The following is a 17,900-nucleotide window of genomic DNA, read 5'->3' as shown; positions in this document are numbered from 1 at the left end:
CATGGTGTCAGGGTCGGATAAGGCCTCAAGATGAAAGTTAAAATCGCCCAGTATGGTGAAATGTGGTGCGCCTGCGGAGAGCTCGATTAAGTTGTTGAGATTATTAAGAAATTTCGATCTGGTCCCCGGAGGGCGGTAGAGTAGGATGCCTGTAAATGATTGGGTGTCGGAGATGCTGATTGAAAAAGAAGAAGCCTCGCAGTCGCTGTAGTTAAAGCCAGTAAACTGGACTTTGAAGTGGTTTTTGTATATAATGGCTATTCCTCCCCCTTACGTTTTTTTCTGTCAAGTCTGCAAACGCAGTAATTCTCGGGAATGGCTGCTTTGAAATCTGGGCCTGAAGAGTCATCGCCCCATGTTTCGGTAATAAATAAGAGGTCTATGTTGTGTGACTCGATGAAGTCCAGAATTTCAGCTTTATGTTTGGGGACTGAACGAACATTGATAAGTGCTGCTGAGACCTTGGGGGGGGGGGGGGGGGGGGGGGGTGTGGAGGAGTGCATGGGGGAGGTGCAAAATGGAAATTTGTAGGGACCTATATTGAGATCAGTGTGACGTAGGTGCGGTAAGGGGTGCATCACATCTGTTAAGGAGTTCAGATTACGAAGTTGTTCGGAAGTATAAGTAAGGATAGAAGATTTAGGAAGCGGGTGCAGCTCACCGGCATCGAAGGGGCTGGCCTCTGGCCCGGTCTCGGCGCGGACGAGCGCAGACGAGCTTGCCTTAAGCGCGCAATCGTCGCGCCCGCTGCGCTCGTCCGCTGCGCTTCCGGTGGGTGAGCATATTTATAGGCAGAGAGGTGAGGAGAAAGTGGGCGTGTCCGCTGTGCCAGGTGGGGCGAAGTAATTATCCCAACACTCGCCCGCAGCAGCGTCGAATCAGCTGGGCGGGGTGTCGGTAGATCAGAGGCAGAGGCCAAGGGTAAGTGAGTTAAAAATACACGTTATCACAGTAACAAGTTTAAAATTACAATGGTCCCTGTCAAAGCTCCCGGCTTTTCGCCTCAGGAGTGGTTAGGTAAGAAAATGGTTTATCCATTTTACATATGGAACATTGTGTCTTTCTGTGTCTGTGTAGCACCAAGAAGCGCCTATAAACACAAGAGCTCACGTAAGTCGCTCGGGGTTTCAGTGACACGACGAGTCCTCGAGGTGAGCACAGGCACTGGACAGTGCTTTTGGTGGGAAAGAAGCGCAGAACACAAGCCAGCTTGGAGGCCGTCGGAGAGAGACCAATGCTTGTTTAAAACGGGTGGTTTGTCCGGAATCTGCAAGAGCTGCGTCATACGTGCAAACCCGCACTCCAGACCACTAAATGGAAAGGCGAATAGTTGTGCGGACCCCACAAATTAAGCAACTGGTTAGACACAAACAAGGAGTGTGACAGAATGCAGAGAGATTGTTGTAATACAGCCGATCACCACATCATTCTGTTCCATGCCCTTGTCTGTCAATCACATTGCCAGTGTGACCTTGGGCATGCCACTAGTTATAGAGAGTGGATGTATAGCATTCCGCTGGAGACCCGTAGGAGGCACTTTAGTCCCCCGCCCCACCCCCCTTCAAACATAGCGCCATAAGTCCGTGGTTCAAAGAGCAAAACTGTTCATGTTTGATCGGAGAGCATCGAGTGCACAGTTACATCACACACGCACAGTTCTTTTCCCTTTGCCGGAAGAAATGCAGCGCAAATCTTCTGGCAATCCGAGAGGCAGGGGCACAATTGAGAGAGCACCGCCAGCCCAGGAGAGCAACCACAAATCCTTCTGTCTTACTTCCTGTAAAGAATTGCAATATTGAACTTGGCACAACTTTAAAAACAAGTAGTGTCGGCTACACCCGACAGCCTTTGCATGCGCGCCGAGGCGTGTGACAGTGTCCGATGGTAGGCAATGACGCCGGACAGGCGGGTGCCCAGGAGGTGGCAGAAGGCAGGGAAGGGGGAAGATAATACAATTCGCTGTTTCTGCCATCAGGAAGTGCATGTAATACTTAAACAAGCTGGCTCCGTGGAGCCGACGGGGGGAGGGAAACTCGCGCGCTGCCAGCCTCCGGGGACAGGAGATGTGCACGCGTACGGAGTGCACATCTCCTGCCCGTACGCGTGCACATCTGTCCGCACGTGCCATCTCCTGTCTCCCTTCGGCACAGAAAGCGGCAAGAATAGAGTCGCCCAATCAATCAATCAGGAGTTTGTTAAAGCGCGACTACTCACCCGTAAGGGTCTCAAGGCGCTAGGGGTGGGGTGGGGGGTGGGGGTTTGGGGGGGTGCAGGTTCCATTCCATCAAGGAGGGGGTCTGTCGAAGAGCCAGGTTTTGAGGTTTCTTGCGAAGATGGGGAGCGAAGCAGCGCATGCGCTGCGTTCACTAGTGAGACCTAAGTGGCATTGAAAAGTTCTCGGCGATGGGAAGGAAGGCAACAGGCTCTACGCACAGAATGGAAAACGTCATTCTCGTTGTGACTGGGAGCAACCCTGATACACGTCCGTGCACATTCCTAGAGGAGTCGTCACAGAGATCCTATGACCCGAAAGACTTCTTTGAAGAAAAATAAGTTGCAACATTTTGAGCCAAGTACTAGATGGCGAGTATGCAAAAAAAAGTGTACCTACTGCCACACATGCTACGAACATACATCTATATACATATATATATATATATATATATATATATATATATACACACACATACATATATATATATACACACACACACACATATATATATACACACACACACACACAGACAAAGCATAACATGCAACTGTTATATGACCCAATATTCACATCAAGGGGTTAAACTACGCGTGCGAGGGCAGAGAGGTTTGTAAATTTAACCAGAACCCGGAGATAGCAACATCGATCCATATTACAACATAACCAGTTATTTAGGTTTATTTCTGGGTAGTTAGCTGCACTTTGAAGAGGACAGCCTTTTCACGCGAATATCTAAACATTTCATTTCTGATCAGTGGCCATTTACAGCTGCATCTTTCAGAGAACTTCAACAACTGTTCACTTATGCAACAAGACTGCAATTGTTGACGCAAGATTATTTTCTCTATAATTATATATTCTTAATGTAATTCAGAGCAATTCTTTTTATTCGATAACCAAACCAGTTCAGTGTTTCACTTACTGTTCAATAAACATTTCCCTATTTTAAGGGGAAAAAAATTTGCATGCTAACTTTCCCAAAATAAATATGTAATATAGAAAAGAGCACAACAGATAACTTTTGCGATTTAAGGTTCTGGTGAAACTTACAAACCTCTATCTTTGGCCTAGTGGTTTAGGATGCTACCATTATCCCTTATTTGCAATATAGGGCCATACTGCACTCTTAAACATAGTGAAAAAATTAAACTCCATTCCTTAAAACTCGGTTAAATAAAATCATATCTCTAATTCTTTACCATCAATAAATGGTGTTAAAATAACCCCATTTAAAAATATTGTTAATACTATGCACATCTCCACCGTTTCCACAGGAATACAAGCTATGTAGTACTTTTTAAAGTTCAAATTCCTTACCACCAAAATTATTGTAACAAATAAAAACATGCATTCGGTAGGGTCACTCTGCAGCTTATAGCATGCACACAGTGTTGCTTTACCAGGTATATCCGGTAAATCAAGCAATGCACCACTGCTGTACAGAGTCATAATACCGTGAAATATGAGCTTATTCGAATCGCAATTTTACACACTGATCTTTCCAGCGAGTGCCTTCCACGAGGATGAAAAACATTATTGAATCAATACACGTATGCCCCAACCATGTGGCACTATTTCAGTTCTTTTACAACTCCAAAATGTAAAATGTCGCGCGTTTACTTACTGAAAGCTAGGATCACAAGTGACTTTCTCCATCCTTCAGTACCGCAATAGGAGGGGTGTGGAGGACCCAGGGCCACAGGTGGCATGGGGCGGGAGAAGTCAACGTGGGTGTTTTGGTGAGCAATAGAGGCGCCTGAGGGGAATAGAACAGATAAACAAACAAAAGCCAGGGTGCAAGAAGCAATGGATGGGGTGAGCGAAGTGAACAGCGAAGAGGTAGAGGAAGAGAAACAGCGAGTGGGGGTCGGGTATTTGAGGGGGGCGTCGGCACGCGAAGGAGAAGAACAAATGCACTTACATGGAGTGCTAAAAGATAAGGAAAAAAAAAAGTTCCCCGATTGTTAGCCGGACAGAAGTTGTCCAATTAAAAGAATAGTACAGGCCCTACGCACCAGAACAGACCACTAAAAAACGTCTGGAGGGGATGCCTTAGAAGCGGATTTTCCTGCACGGCAGGCTCGTCTACATTTTGCTGAAATGATGGCTCACCTCGTGAAGCAGATACTTCTGGGGTATGCCTTCAGACAGTGCTGCGAAGCTCTAGGACGCTGAAGGACATCCGCTGGCTTTGCGGTGCGGTGCAACTCTAGAAAATACGATTCACAAGATATGCCTCTTAAGTCTTGCTACATTTTTTCCATGCATGAGGTGCTAGGAGCGCATTTTATTAGTAGTGCTGCACTTCGCGCCCTCCACTCAGACGTTGGGCAACAGCACCACCGTGTGGACGGCACCAGACGCGAGCCCTACAACGAATTTAATTGAAAGCGGTCGCTGCCAAATAGGTTCTGCATCCCTTCCCTCAGTGCCTTGTGAACGTGTGGCTCATAAGAGGTCACGAGTACTGCATTAGTGTTACATTAGCATTTGGAGAGCTCACATTCTGCAGTTCACGCTGCGTCGAGGCGCTATCGGTTCTCTCGTGACTTTTATCCAAAGTAGAGTGAGCATTCGCACACGGTCAAACCTTCTTACGTGCTTTTAAAAGCGTAGTGTGTGTATAAATTCCACAAACGGTACTCCAGAATACACCCTCCTCATTTGGGCGAAAAGCATCCCCAGTAAAACAACAAAAGTACGCCCGTTGAGGCAATAACATTCACTGCTTAAAATACACCAAGGTTTCAGCCATACGGCTTTGTAAATTACTACCCACACTAAGCTAGGAAACAAGCATTGGCAAAGCAAAGAGGCTTGGCTTAAAAGGAATACTGAAGTATGTGAAACATAAGTAGACGGCATGGGGATGTATTTGTGTGGAAACAAAGAACTAGAATTTGATGGGTGTAGGTAAAAGATAGGCCCAATGATAGTTGCAATGTCAACCCAGACCTGAAGATACATGTAGGGTATTAACTGCCCTCATCCAATCTGTGCTGCTGCCAGAAAAAAAAATTACACTTAGTTAGCCAAGACACTTTATTAGCAAGCTCAGGTAGCTGGATAAATACAATGGTCACAATTGCGTGAAGGATTTTTTTTTTTGTGTGTGGAAGCACACAACCTGAGCCCAATCAAACAAGCACTTGCTGCTTCCAACATGTGGGTGGACCTAAAGTCCCTCTCCTGGTGATAAAGGAAGCCAGACCATAATGAGTGAAGGGAACATAACGGAAATGTATTTTAGCGTATGTTATGGTAAAACTGCAGCCAGGCTATATATTCCTTTATTTTTCACAATTTCTTCTGTGCCTGTAGCTTGTGAAGAGTAACCGATGTCTGCAGTACTTGCACTCTGAGGAACGTGAAACGTGTCAAAAGCTGTACAGGTGGCTTAATATGCAGCACAACATACCACCCTGCTCCCCCAGGAACAGGCTCGGCTTGAGTGGTGCTGCAATTCTGAAGCGTCGCTGTGGATTACGGATATGTATTTTTGCAGTCTCAGAATCTCCTTAGCTTCCATGCCATGTCCTGGAGGGAAGGCACTATTGAGTGTATGCTCATACAAGCGTTAGTGACTACGCGGAGGCTGACCACATTTACCACCTCTATGCAGAGGCTTACCACCACTATGCAGAGGCTGACCACATTTACCACCCCTAAGCGGAGGCTGACCACATTAACCAACCCTATGCCAGAGGCTGACCACATTTACTATCCCTATGCCAATTACAATTTTCAGAAAAATGAATGAAGCAGACATCAACTAGATGGCGCAATAGAAACATACGCTAGCCCCACAGGAGTACTTAGTAGACTCCTAAGCTATTGAAAGGAAGTGATGCAGTAGGTTTCTCTTAAAAACAAACTGTTGGATACCAGAGGAGTAGCTTCCAGAAAACAGCAGAAGGGAGAGAGAACTGCACCCAATGTAGCAACAAACCAGTGTGAAGGAGCCAATAGGAAGCACCTCCTAGCCAGTGACTTTCACACGTGCTTGCCTTAGCTGCAGGTTTCTACTTGTTAGCACGCCACGCCCTCGACCAACCTTGGTCACTGGACAGAAATGAAACCAAGGACAGTTCAGTTATAGCCGTAGGGTACACATCGGATAAGTGTAGAGCAGAGCTCTTTAATCTGTGGGACGCAACCCCCAGGGGGGGGCGTGGAGTCCTGGGAAGTGGGTCGCGCATTCCCCAGCTTCACTTGTCCTTTCATTTTGGAAAAAGACAGCCATTGTGCTGACTTTATCAATTAAGTAGCCTGTGCTGTGAAAAGCCTTCCTGCAAGGGCGCCTGCTTGCATGAATGAAATGCAAATGTGTGCTATTAGATGAGAACACAAGAACACCCTCAGAATATCAACCAGCACCGAAAAAACCCTCAGCTCCGCCGAACACATGCACTTCCAGATCCACATCGATCCCACCACCACCTGCAGAGTAACCCTCTTATACAGACCCCCTGGACCCTGGCCACAGTTCAGCGAATCAATCACAGACGTCAGCTTGCGCGCCCTGGCCTCCACAGACTACATCCTCCTCGGAGACCCGAACTTCCACCTCGAGAACGCCAACAACTCCACCACCCTGCTCGACAACCTCGGACTCAAACATCTCGCCATGACACCCACACACTCTGCCGGACACACGCTCAACCCCATCTTTTCCACCAGCACCCACATCACCTTCAGCCATACCACCTAACTCAACTGGACCGACCACCACTACATCCACTTCTCCTTCAAGAAAGACACCGCACACAACCACCCGCAACAAACCCCCCACCGCAGCTGGAACGAGTTCACCAAAAACCAGCTAACAAACACCCGCGCCCGAGACCCACCAATTGACCAAATCCGTCCATCACCCCCTTTTGTATCGCTTTGTTTGCCCTAAGTTGGCAGGGTATGCTCAGACGTGAGTCCCTTGCTCACTTGGCCACTGGATTCAAGATAGCCTGGCTGATGAGTATTATGAATCCGAAACCGGTCCCAGGATGCTTGTTTCCGGTCCAGGGAAGACATGGCTTGGCAGTTCGGGCTGGACTGTTCCCATGAGGCACAGGGTCAGACTGATTTGCATATGGCCATGTCTGAACTGGGGTGGCTGTGTGAGCTAAAGAATGGTGATAGATTAAACTCAGATCAGTTGACTGGGGGTGAGTGTTTGATTTGCTCAAACGCTCCGTCCATCATCCCCTTTTGTATCGCCCGTAACCTCAGGCAGTGGATCGACAGCTGCGCCAGCACCCTCGGCCCGATCAAGAAACCCTCAAACTGACGCACCGACAGAAGGGTCATCTGGTTCACCACTGACCTCCAGGCATCCAAGCAGACCCGCTGAAGACTCGAGAAGAAGTGGCGACACGAACAGACACCGGACAACCATGCAGCCCCCAAGAACGCCAGCCGCAGGCACCACCAACTCATTTGAACCACCAAAAGGACCTCCTTCAAGGAATTCATAGACATCAACATCAACGTACATAACCGCAAAGAGCTCTTAAAAATCTGAAGGAACTCACCAACCCCAGCAACATCCCGTCGTCACAAGAACTCTGCGGCTCTCTAGCCACCTTCTTCCACTGCAAGATCTTAGACATCCACGACAGCTTCAACACGTCTCCTCCTCATGCTTCGCAAGATCTACAAATGGATCCCCGCCGGAACCAGAAGGACGGTCACCCAGGTCCTCGTCACCAGCAGGCTGGACTACGGCAACGCCCTCTACGCAGGAATCAAGGCCAAACTCCAGAAAAGACTAACGTATACAGAATGCCTCCGCAAACCTCATCCTCGACATCCTCCACCACAGCCACATCACCGCCCACCTGAGGGACCTGCACTGGCTCCCCGTCAACAAGAGGATCACCTTCAAGCTCCTCACCCACAAAGCACTCCATGACACCGGACCAGCATACCTAAAACTACTCACCTTCTACACCCCCAACCGCCAGCTTCGCTCCGCTGATCTTGCCCTGGCCACCTTTCCACGCATCAACCGACCGACCACCGGCGGCAGATCCTTCTCCCACCTCGCCGTCAAGACATGGAACACCCTCCCCATCCACCTGCGGCAGACCCAGGACCTGCTGACCTTCAGAAGACTTCAAGACCTGGCTGTTCGAGCAGTAACAGCCCCCCCCCTCAGCGCCATGAGACCCTAGCAGGTGAGTAGTGCGCTCTACAAATGATTGATCGATCCTCTGCTCGATTTTCTACACATTATTAGTGCAATAAACTGCCTGAGTGTGGCTGGCAGAATTATTCTCATGCGTATTTGTAATCTCTAAACCACAAATAACCCTTTCAAATGTTTAACAAAAAATTCTGTTCCATCAAAAGCGGCTTTGAAAATCCTGATCTGAAAAGGCATTGTCTTTGTCCACAGGCAGTAATTTAGACATTTTTGTTTCTACACATCAGCATAAAAAGTACATCAGTATTTTTCAGGGAAAGTCTGGTGAGGTTCCAATGGTAAATGGCCGCAGTTTGTTTAGAATTTACTGTACTGAGGTAAGTGTGTGGATTTGCTATCCTCAAGACATGCAATTGATGGCCACGAGGATATTCATTCACCATACAGGGATAATAAAATTGGACCATCAACAAAATCTTTCCAAATTAAAGGTATGATGCTTAACTGAGAAGAGAAGAAAACTCTCCCTTGTAATGGTTTCATCTAAACTCCTTTGTAAATCATAATATCTCACCTGCCAGCATGAGAAACAAGGGTCCCCAACACCGCAGAGGCAAATCCAAACACTGCAACCATTCTCTCATGTATGCTTGTTAAGCTTTTTGATTGCACCAAGAAAACCAGGAACTTACTTGAATGGCTACATTCTGAATACAGCAACCAGTGCTGAGTGAGCATTAATGACCAATTTAACCCCTTAGCTGCGGCGGCTATTCCGCCGCAGTGCTAAGGGGGAGCCGCGCGGCGCTCCCGTGCTAGTGACAGAACCGCTCCGTCACGAGCCTCGGGTGGGCTGTGCTTGTGACGGAACGATTCCGTCACGGCCCCGCCCGCTCAATAAAACGCTCAGCGCAGGCGCGGAATTCGCGGCGAGCGGGCCGTGACGGAACCGTTCCGTCACCAGCACAGCCCACCCGAGGCTCATGACGGAACGGTTCCATCACGAGCACGCAAGGGATTAATTTCCAATGCGCCTACATTAAAGAAAGACCAGGGGTTTTGTATTTAAAAGAAAATACTTTTTATATCAATATTAGTGCTTATTTTTCGTTTCAAAGCAACAATGCGATTTACATGTTTCACTACACACATTTGCATTTCTGAAAGTTTGCGGACTAAATAATATGATAAATGAATGGGTACAACATGAAACATTTCACTCGGCAGGTGTCCTGGGCTCTGGAGGAGGGGGGACATCTTGGGAGGCAGTGGGGTCACCAGCACCTCAAAGGTCACATGTAGAAGCCAAGATTCTCAGGGCTGTGCGTTGGAGCAGACAGGCAGGTAACATACACATTACTTCTTGAAGAACAATTCCCAGTATTTTACTTCTGTGAGATGCCTCCAGTTACGCTTATTTTATTATTGTTGGTAGTTGCAAACTAGGAATACATGGTTCACTCAGTTAAATTGATATGCATGCGCAGTCACTCGGACAGGGGCAATGTAACTCAGGAAATATGCCTCATTCTGAAAAGTATACGGCAATTAGGAATTCAACAACAAAACTTTTGGTACCAGATCTAATTTTCTAGGAAACCTGGAAACAGCATTTTACCAACCTTTTCTGGGTCAATCTTATCATACAGCTTCAAGACATACAAAACTCTTTCTGTAATGCTCCCGAAGGTCAATGGGGGCAGGTCTCCATACTGACGACATGACTGAAAGAACTGCCCAGAGAACTGAAAAACACACAAAAAGAGTGGTTTATATAAATAATATCGTTAAGAAAAGTATCTTGGTAAATTGTCTCCAAGGTATCATGCATTAAGGGGTTCTGTGAGCAGAAAGATTTGCAATGGTTCTCATACTGAAACAGAAATTGAATATTGGGAGAAGGATGCATCCCAGAACTTGATACTCAGAGAAAAACGGATATGCCACAGTATTACCATTGTGAGAAAGAAAAACAAAGTGACACGGTTTAGCTTATAATAGTACAGTACTTTTAAATGTAGCACACATTTACCTGATGGAGGGTGGAGAAGTAACATTCACAAACATCTACTAATCAGTCAAATGCATAGTCTCAACTCTTCTCCAGCTACTACTCACTCAGAGACTACCGGGTTGACAGATTTAACAGCTCGCCGCCATAATAAAGAATTCTGCCTGGATGGTAACATCTCAAGCTTTAATTATTTTGTTGTCCGCCACTTAGACCGTACTCATGGAGATTATGTCAAGAAACTACTTCACTATCCAAGACACTTCATTGTGTCCATGAGCTTTATTTCCTCTAAAAAAATATGTATAGTGTAGCATTTAAATGGATTAGATTTCAACCACTAGCTTTTGAGGCGTAGTTGTTCTCCCCTTCTTAGTTCAGATGTCTTCTCTTGTACTACTGTCCTAAATAGCAACACAAAATCCTTGCAAATAGGACTTCAGTCAGAGTATAATGCTACAGACCATACATCCAACCAATGTCTGCTACATATACTTACTTAGAGGTTAGGGTTTTAGTGTCGAGTATACCTGCATTAATTCTTTCTTGAGTGGGACCTTTCTTGTCTGGTTCTGATTGGTACCTCTAAACCTTTATGTGCTGAAGCACAACACCCAGTTACCTGCTGAGCTCTTCTAAGCAGGTTAACGGAAAAATCAAAGTCAAAATTTTTATTTGATTCAGACCTCGGCTGAGGTCAACAAATACAGGATATAAGATAATTAGGTGCAAACTTTTAAAATTGCATTAAAACTCAATGTAAACATAGTAGGCTAAAATTCATGGAAAGATGTACATATGTTTATAACTAATCAAGCTCCGTGCTTTTAGTACAATTCCAAGAAACTCTTTAAATACTTAGACAGTGGCAAACAAAGTCATTAGGAGATTTGCAAAGCGTAATTTGGTTTAGAGGAGTTAAAATGACATTGTATTTAATGCGTATGGGGTTTATACAACGTGGTCTTGCATCTACCAATATCTGATTTGGACAGACAAAAAGTAGAAGGTAAAGATCTTGTACTCCTCCGGGGACTTTCATCATTCTAGAGGAATAAAGTTTTAAGGCAAGAATTCCTAGTCGTAAAAGAAAAATACAGCGCCATACTTTTATGTTCTAGTTGAAATTGTATATAATGTTCAGGACTTTTATATACTATAGTTTCTGCAAACTTTCTAAAGTGCTTGAATTAGATACAGTGCTCCCTGCCTAGTGCAAAGCTTATTCTTGGCGTTGTATGTTTTAAAAAGCTCTTCAAATGGGCTGGTGACCAAACCTTCAAAAGTGCGACAGTGTATTGAGATGCCTCGAGGGCTATTTTGAGGTTCCTATTAAAAGCATGCAGTGCCAAGTCTTCTCCAAAGGTCTCTTGTTTTAATATATATATTGAGCCAAGAATAATAGAAATAGCACGAGCGTACGAACTTATTAAAGAAAGCTCAAGACGTAAGGCTTCTACAGGAACTGATTGGTTAACTTTCAGCATGTTTCGTAGAATAGTCCCTTCTTTTACTTCTATTGGTCGCCAGGTTTTAATCGGTGTATATTCCAAGCCATTAAACAAAATGGGTGAAATTTTCATGCTATAAACCACAAGCAAAGATTTCAAATGCCTTGTTCCCAGTGGAGCAATAAAAACTCTAATGCCCGGACATGGTCTGCCTTCCGCCCAAGATGCCGTAAATGGGAAACATTCTGGAGTCTGAATGTAAATATTCAACCCGAATAAAAATATTCCACCCATATAAACATATTCTTTCACTAGCTCTATCGGTTTACCTCCCAGGGACCAGTTAAAATGCAGCAATTTCCTTCTTCCTATGAAAAGTAAAATTTTTATTTTAGGAGATATTAGGAACCAAAAAGTCCTCTTTTGAATATCTATTTAATTCTTCCAAGTTTCTTTGTAGACCGATAGGGGTACGGTAGAGTATAACAATGTTGCCTGCAGACATTAGGCTATGGATTTCACTTGCGCTAGCTTAGGGGGAAAGTTATTAGTTTGTGAAAAGTACCCTGGGAGGTCATTTATATAGATAGAAAATAACAAAGGGGCAAGAAGGCACTCTTGTTTCAGACCATTGTGGGGATTTGACTAGTTAGTCCCCCTTCTCCCCTCATTTTGACTCTGCACACAGCAATGTGGTGTAGAGATAGGATTATTGTTAGGTCGTGGGATATCCCTAAACTCACTAGCTTTTTCCACAGCTTTGGTCTAGCTACGCTGTCAAAAGCGGTTGAAAAAATCAATAAAATGCACAATAGATTTGTGATTTTAGGGCTACGTAACGATCAAGGGCAGCCTGAAGAATGGCAATATTGCCCATAACGGAAAAAAAAACAAGTTCAAAGATAGTTCAAAACTTTGCTTCCATTCAGAACAGAACAATCTGGCTATCAGCTAAAGACAATGTATTTGAAATTTGGGGCCTAACATGGACATCCAGCCAAACTAAATCATGTCTGTGTGGATCAACATTTAAATATTTCAGCATAAGCAGTTTTGTGGGAACCATTTACCAAAAGGTCGTCATGACCTGTTGGAACTACTTGCAGCTTATGTATGAATAAAGTAGATCTCTAAAGTATTGCCAGTAATGTGAAACTTGACGGTACATACAGTTGCTAAACAGACTAGATGCAAACAAAGTTTCTTGTTTTTTGAGATGCGGTTACTACAGCAGAATGAGCAGCTTCAAAGCTCTTTATAGTTGGGATGAGTGGACCCTTTTGGACTTGAGATGCACCCCAACTGGCCACACTGTATCTTGCAAAGTCAATTTGTTAGCCGCTGCCTCAATCTGTGTATGGAGTGGCACACTGGTCTAGTCTATCTGAAGTGTCAGGTCCCCTTCCTGATGAAAAAAAAGCAATCCCTGTACAACTGAAAAAGTTTGGGTAGCTATACCTGCAGAACCTTCCTCTAATGCCCCAGGTGACAATGGGTTTCTATGGGAAATCTGTGTGGCTTCAGATGCAGCTCGTCCCTAAACTAACTTACCTTTATAACACTTTTTCCTAGAAGAGGTGGTACCCAGCACTTTAGAGCTAGGGAAGCTTGCGTCCTTTAAAGTAGGGGTGGGCATAACTCATGGAATTACCTATGAATTCCATGAGATTCCACTTGAATTATACAAGAAGAGTAATTCTAGGTTTAGTGCTATTTCTTAATTCAAAAAATGGTCCCTCAAATCCAAAAGATATAGCCCTAAATGTAACTGAACACGAATAGTGAGCAAATATGCTCTAGGGGTAGGATTTTTCTCTTACTCACTCAGCATTTAGCACTTTTTTCTTGAAGCAAAATGCACCCTTCTGTTTTAAATGGATGCGAGGATGCTTTTTGTGCTAAGAAAAAATGCAACAGAACACGAATAGTGAGCACGAGTGGCCGCTTGCGGACAATAAATGTGCACTCATTGTAGAATTCACCCCAATTCCCAAACTTCTTTTGATTAAACAAAGAGTAATTGCATAATTATCTGTATTTCAGCATCAGAGTCATTTGGAATTATCAAAATGACTAGTGTAAACTTAATTCTGCTCAGTCCTACTTTAAACCAAACAAAATAACGGAGTTGTTTTGCTCCAACCGACCAATCAAATTGTTAAACACAAACTAAAACCAGCATTGGCATGTTTTGCCATTGTGCAACATTCCGTCCATCATCTTGTGTGTTTTGCTGTTTACCCTATGTGGCAAGGGTATCCCTTGCTCACTAAGCCAATGGAGTCAAGCTATCCTGGCTGAAGACGGCTGATAGCCAGAAACCGGTCCTAGGATGCTTGTTTCCGGTCCAGGAAAGACATGGCTTGGCAGTTCGGGCTTGACTGTTCCCATGAGGCACAGGGTGAAGACTGATTTGCATATGGCCATGTCTGAACTGGGGTGGCTTGGTGAGCAAAATAACGATGGATTAAACCCAGATCTGTGACTGGGGGTGAAAGTTTTGCCATTGTGCAACATTCAGTCCATCATCTTGTGTGTATAGCAAAAGGTCTCGCCTTTGCTTGTTTTTAGGTCTCGCCTGTCGATGCGCATGCGCATCGAGCAAGCGAGACTATAGGGGCTCATCCAGACTTTATCTAACTTGCAAGGAATCGTGGCGATTCCTTGCAGTGCCCGTGACTTTTAAGCTCAATGCGCATGTGCATTGAGCTTAAAAGCGCGTGCACATGCCCCCAGCCGCCTGCCTTGCCTACTCTCTCTCACAGCCTCCCCCAGCTCCGCCCCCTCACTACTTGATTGCACGGCCGCTAGGCCGTGCCTCCCCTACTCTCCTCCCCCCTCCTCCTCTCCTCCCCTGCCTGCCTGCCGCTAGGCCGTGCCTCCCCTACTCTCCTCCCCCCTCCTCCTCCTACTGCCGTGTCGCACCTCTCCCCTCTCCGCCCCCTCCCCTGCCAGCCGTGTTACAGTGAAAGGCTTGTATTCTCTCCCTGCTCGTCATTTCTAGCATGTTTCCGTCCCCACCGCCATATGTTCACCTCCTCTCCCCCCTCTCCATCCGCCCTTCTCATCTCTTTCTGGCCTCACCTCGCACCTTATTTTCTTCAGGACAGTCTGGATGCTTCACAGCTCCTCTGGCCTCCCTGCCCCCTCCCCCCATTTGCTCCCGAGCCGCATTTCTCCGCCCCCCCCTAATCACAGCAATGCCAAGAGCTTGTTGTTTACAGGAATCCTCTCTACAAACCAGCACATTTATTGCAGCCAAAGCAAGTATCTTTACTTTCCAGGAGGTTCGTAATGTTCATGTTTGTAATCGTACTCCTTGCTCTACTGAAAATACTTGACGGCAGAGAGCAAAACAAACTGGACTCCAGGAATTTTACAATTCCTAAAGCGGACTTCATTTACTTATTTATTTAATGCGCTTTTATATAGCGCAAACATTACCCGAAGGTGTCCTTCCCCTCCCTTGTTCCTCCCCTCCTTCCCGCGTGCACCATGCAGTCCTTCCGCGGCTCACTTCTTTCCCCACATTTCTACCTGGGCTGCTTCTAATCCTGTGACCACCCTCTCCACTTTGCTGTCTCTTACTCCACGTGGCCTGTCTCTTTTCACTTGTTCTCTGACTGCCTTTGTCCCAGTGCCTCCTGATGCACACCACCACACACGTCACTCTCTTGACCTCTCTGCGCAGTCTCTCGTGCTCCTTCACTCCTTCCGCTATGCCACTTCCCCTCACCATTCCATTGCACCTACTCCCCCCCCCCGCCCCCAATCTCCGTTCCCACCGCCATATGTTCACCTCCTCTCCCCTCTCCATCCGCCCTTCTCATCTCTTTCTGGCCTCACCTCGCACCTTATTTTCTTCAGGACAGTCTGGATGCTTCACAGCTCCTCTGGCCTCCCTGCCCCCTCCCCCCATTTGCTCCCGAGCCGCATTTCTCCGCCCCCCCCTAATCACAGCAATGCCAAGAGCTTGTTGTTTACAGGAATCCTCTCTACAAACCAGCACATTTATTGCAGCCAAAGCAAGTATCTTTACTTTCCAGGAGGTTCGTAATGTTCATGTTTGTAATCGTACTCCTTGCTCTACTGAAAATACTTGACGGCAGAGAGCAAAACAAACTGGACTCCAGGAATTTTACAATTCCTAAAGCGGACTTCATTTACTTATTTATTTAATGCGCTTTTATATAGCGCAAACATTACCCGAAGGTGTCCTTCCCCTCCCTTGTTCCTCCCCTCCTTCCCGCGTGCACCATGCAGTCCTTCCGCGGCTCACTTCTTTCCCCACATTTCTACCTGGGCTGCTTCTAATCCTGTGACCACCCTCTCCACTTTGCTGTCTCTTACTCCACGTGGCCTGTCTCTTTTCACTTGTTCTCTGACTGCCTTTGTCCCAGTGCCTCCTGATGCACACCACCACACACGTCACTCTCTTGACCTCTCTGCGCAGTCTCTCGTGCTCCTTCACTCCTTCCGCTATGCCACTTCCCCTCACCATTCCATTGCACCTACTCCCCCCCCCCGCCCCCAATCTCCGTTCCCACCGCCATATGTTCACCTCCTCTCTCCCCTCTCCATCCGCCCTTCTCATCTCTTTCTGGCCTCACCTCGACCTCGCACCTTATTTTCTTCAGGACAGTCTGGATGCTTCACAGCTCCTCTGGCCTCCCTGCCCCCTCCCCCCTGATCTCTTTCTTGCTCCTCTCCTCTCCAGCCTCCTTTTCCTCTATAGTCTCTTTCCACTCCCATCTCTTTTGAGTCTGTCTCTTCCACCTACATCCTCGCCCTTATCTCATCCACCCTCCTTTCACCACCTTCCATCCTTTTCTCCTGGTCCTTCTATCCAACTCTTTATCCTCTCACCCCCATCACAATAAAATACACTAAACATAATCTTCCAAAAAGTTATTTGCAAAAGTTTAAGCTATTGCAATTAGAAATGACAATAACTTTTATTTAAGTATTAAATATTGGAAAAAATACAACCCATTGTTATTTTTAATATTAATACATCTAAGTCATGTAAATACAACACATATTGCATTACAAATGCTATAGGTGTCACGTTTGCAAAAGTTAACACTATTGGCATTGTAAATGACAAAGTTATTAATTTCGTTATTTTCAAAACAAAAACATAAATAAAAAATTTGTCATTTACAATACTAATACCCCTAACTTTACTAATGCGAGCCCTATTGCATTGCAAACGTATTATTTATAACATTTTTAAAAGATTGTGATTTGTCAGATCAATACATGTAAGACAGGGGAAAACTAAACATGTACCTTTACTAATGCCATAGATGTAACATTTGCTAAATGTATAGCTATTGGCATTTCAAATAACAAAATTAATACTTTTATAATTTGTAAAACATAAACAAAAATTAAAAAATATTTACATTTACCACACCAAAATCTCAAACTTTTCTATTGCGAGACCTATTGCATTTTCAATGCTTGTTTCTTATATTTGTCTCTTCCCTCATTTTCTTTTGCACATGCTGCTCATTTGCGGATTGTCCTCGCTATTGGGAGATTTAGTAAGTTAATTTAGTGGTGTGCAATTACCTCAGTCTTCAGTTGTAAGCAGAACTGATCCCCATCGAGGACCCGCTACTTTGGAAGCCCGGGGCAACGACCCCTTCTGGAAACCGAATCCCCATTGTGGACGTTTCCTGCGTCGTTATCGGATTATGTCCTAAATATATCGGACTTCTACCGAGGACCGTGCTAATCGGTGTTGTTGCCGCTCATAATTTTCAACAGGCAACACGAAATTTGACAATTCAAGTTACCCTAAACTATTCGTGGGTTTTCTATCAGCTTGACGGGCTTGCCATTGAGAATAGGCAAAGGATCAATAGTCCTGAAGATGAACTCTTAATTAATTGACGTTCGAAACGTCGTCGACAATATACGCAAATGTCACTAATCTATTGATAATTTTGTGTGCATATGTGTATTTCATGAATGGTCTGTATATAATTTATGCCAATCAGACTGCCCTTTGTTTTGCCTACAATTCATGTTGTATGTCCCCCTTGGTGGAGTGTGTTTAGTCGGGCACCG

General features: G+C 45.4%; 1 protein-coding gene across 1 annotated transcript in view; it reads right to left on the bottom strand.

Annotated features, from left to right (window-relative positions):
- Positions 1-17,900, bottom strand: part of NDUFAB1 (NADH:ubiquinone oxidoreductase subunit AB1) — a 52,150-nt gene that overhangs the window by 15,117 nt on the left and 19,133 nt on the right. Inside the window, exon 2 of the mRNA XM_078664802.1 lies at positions 9,983-10,105. Within this exon, the coding sequence (XP_078520928.1) occupies positions 9,983-10,105 (123 nt within the window). The remainder of the gene's footprint in view (positions 1-9,982; positions 10,106-17,900) is intronic.

The sequence above is a fragment of the Lissotriton helveticus genome, chromosome 10 (genome assembly GCF_964261635.1).
Source record: "Lissotriton helveticus chromosome 10, aLisHel1.1, whole genome shotgun sequence".
Classification (NCBI taxonomy): domain Eukaryota; kingdom Metazoa; phylum Chordata; class Amphibia; order Caudata; family Salamandridae; genus Lissotriton; species Lissotriton helveticus.
The sequence above is the reverse complement of the archived record's forward strand: the minus strand, read 5'-3'. Positions and strand labels throughout refer to the sequence as shown.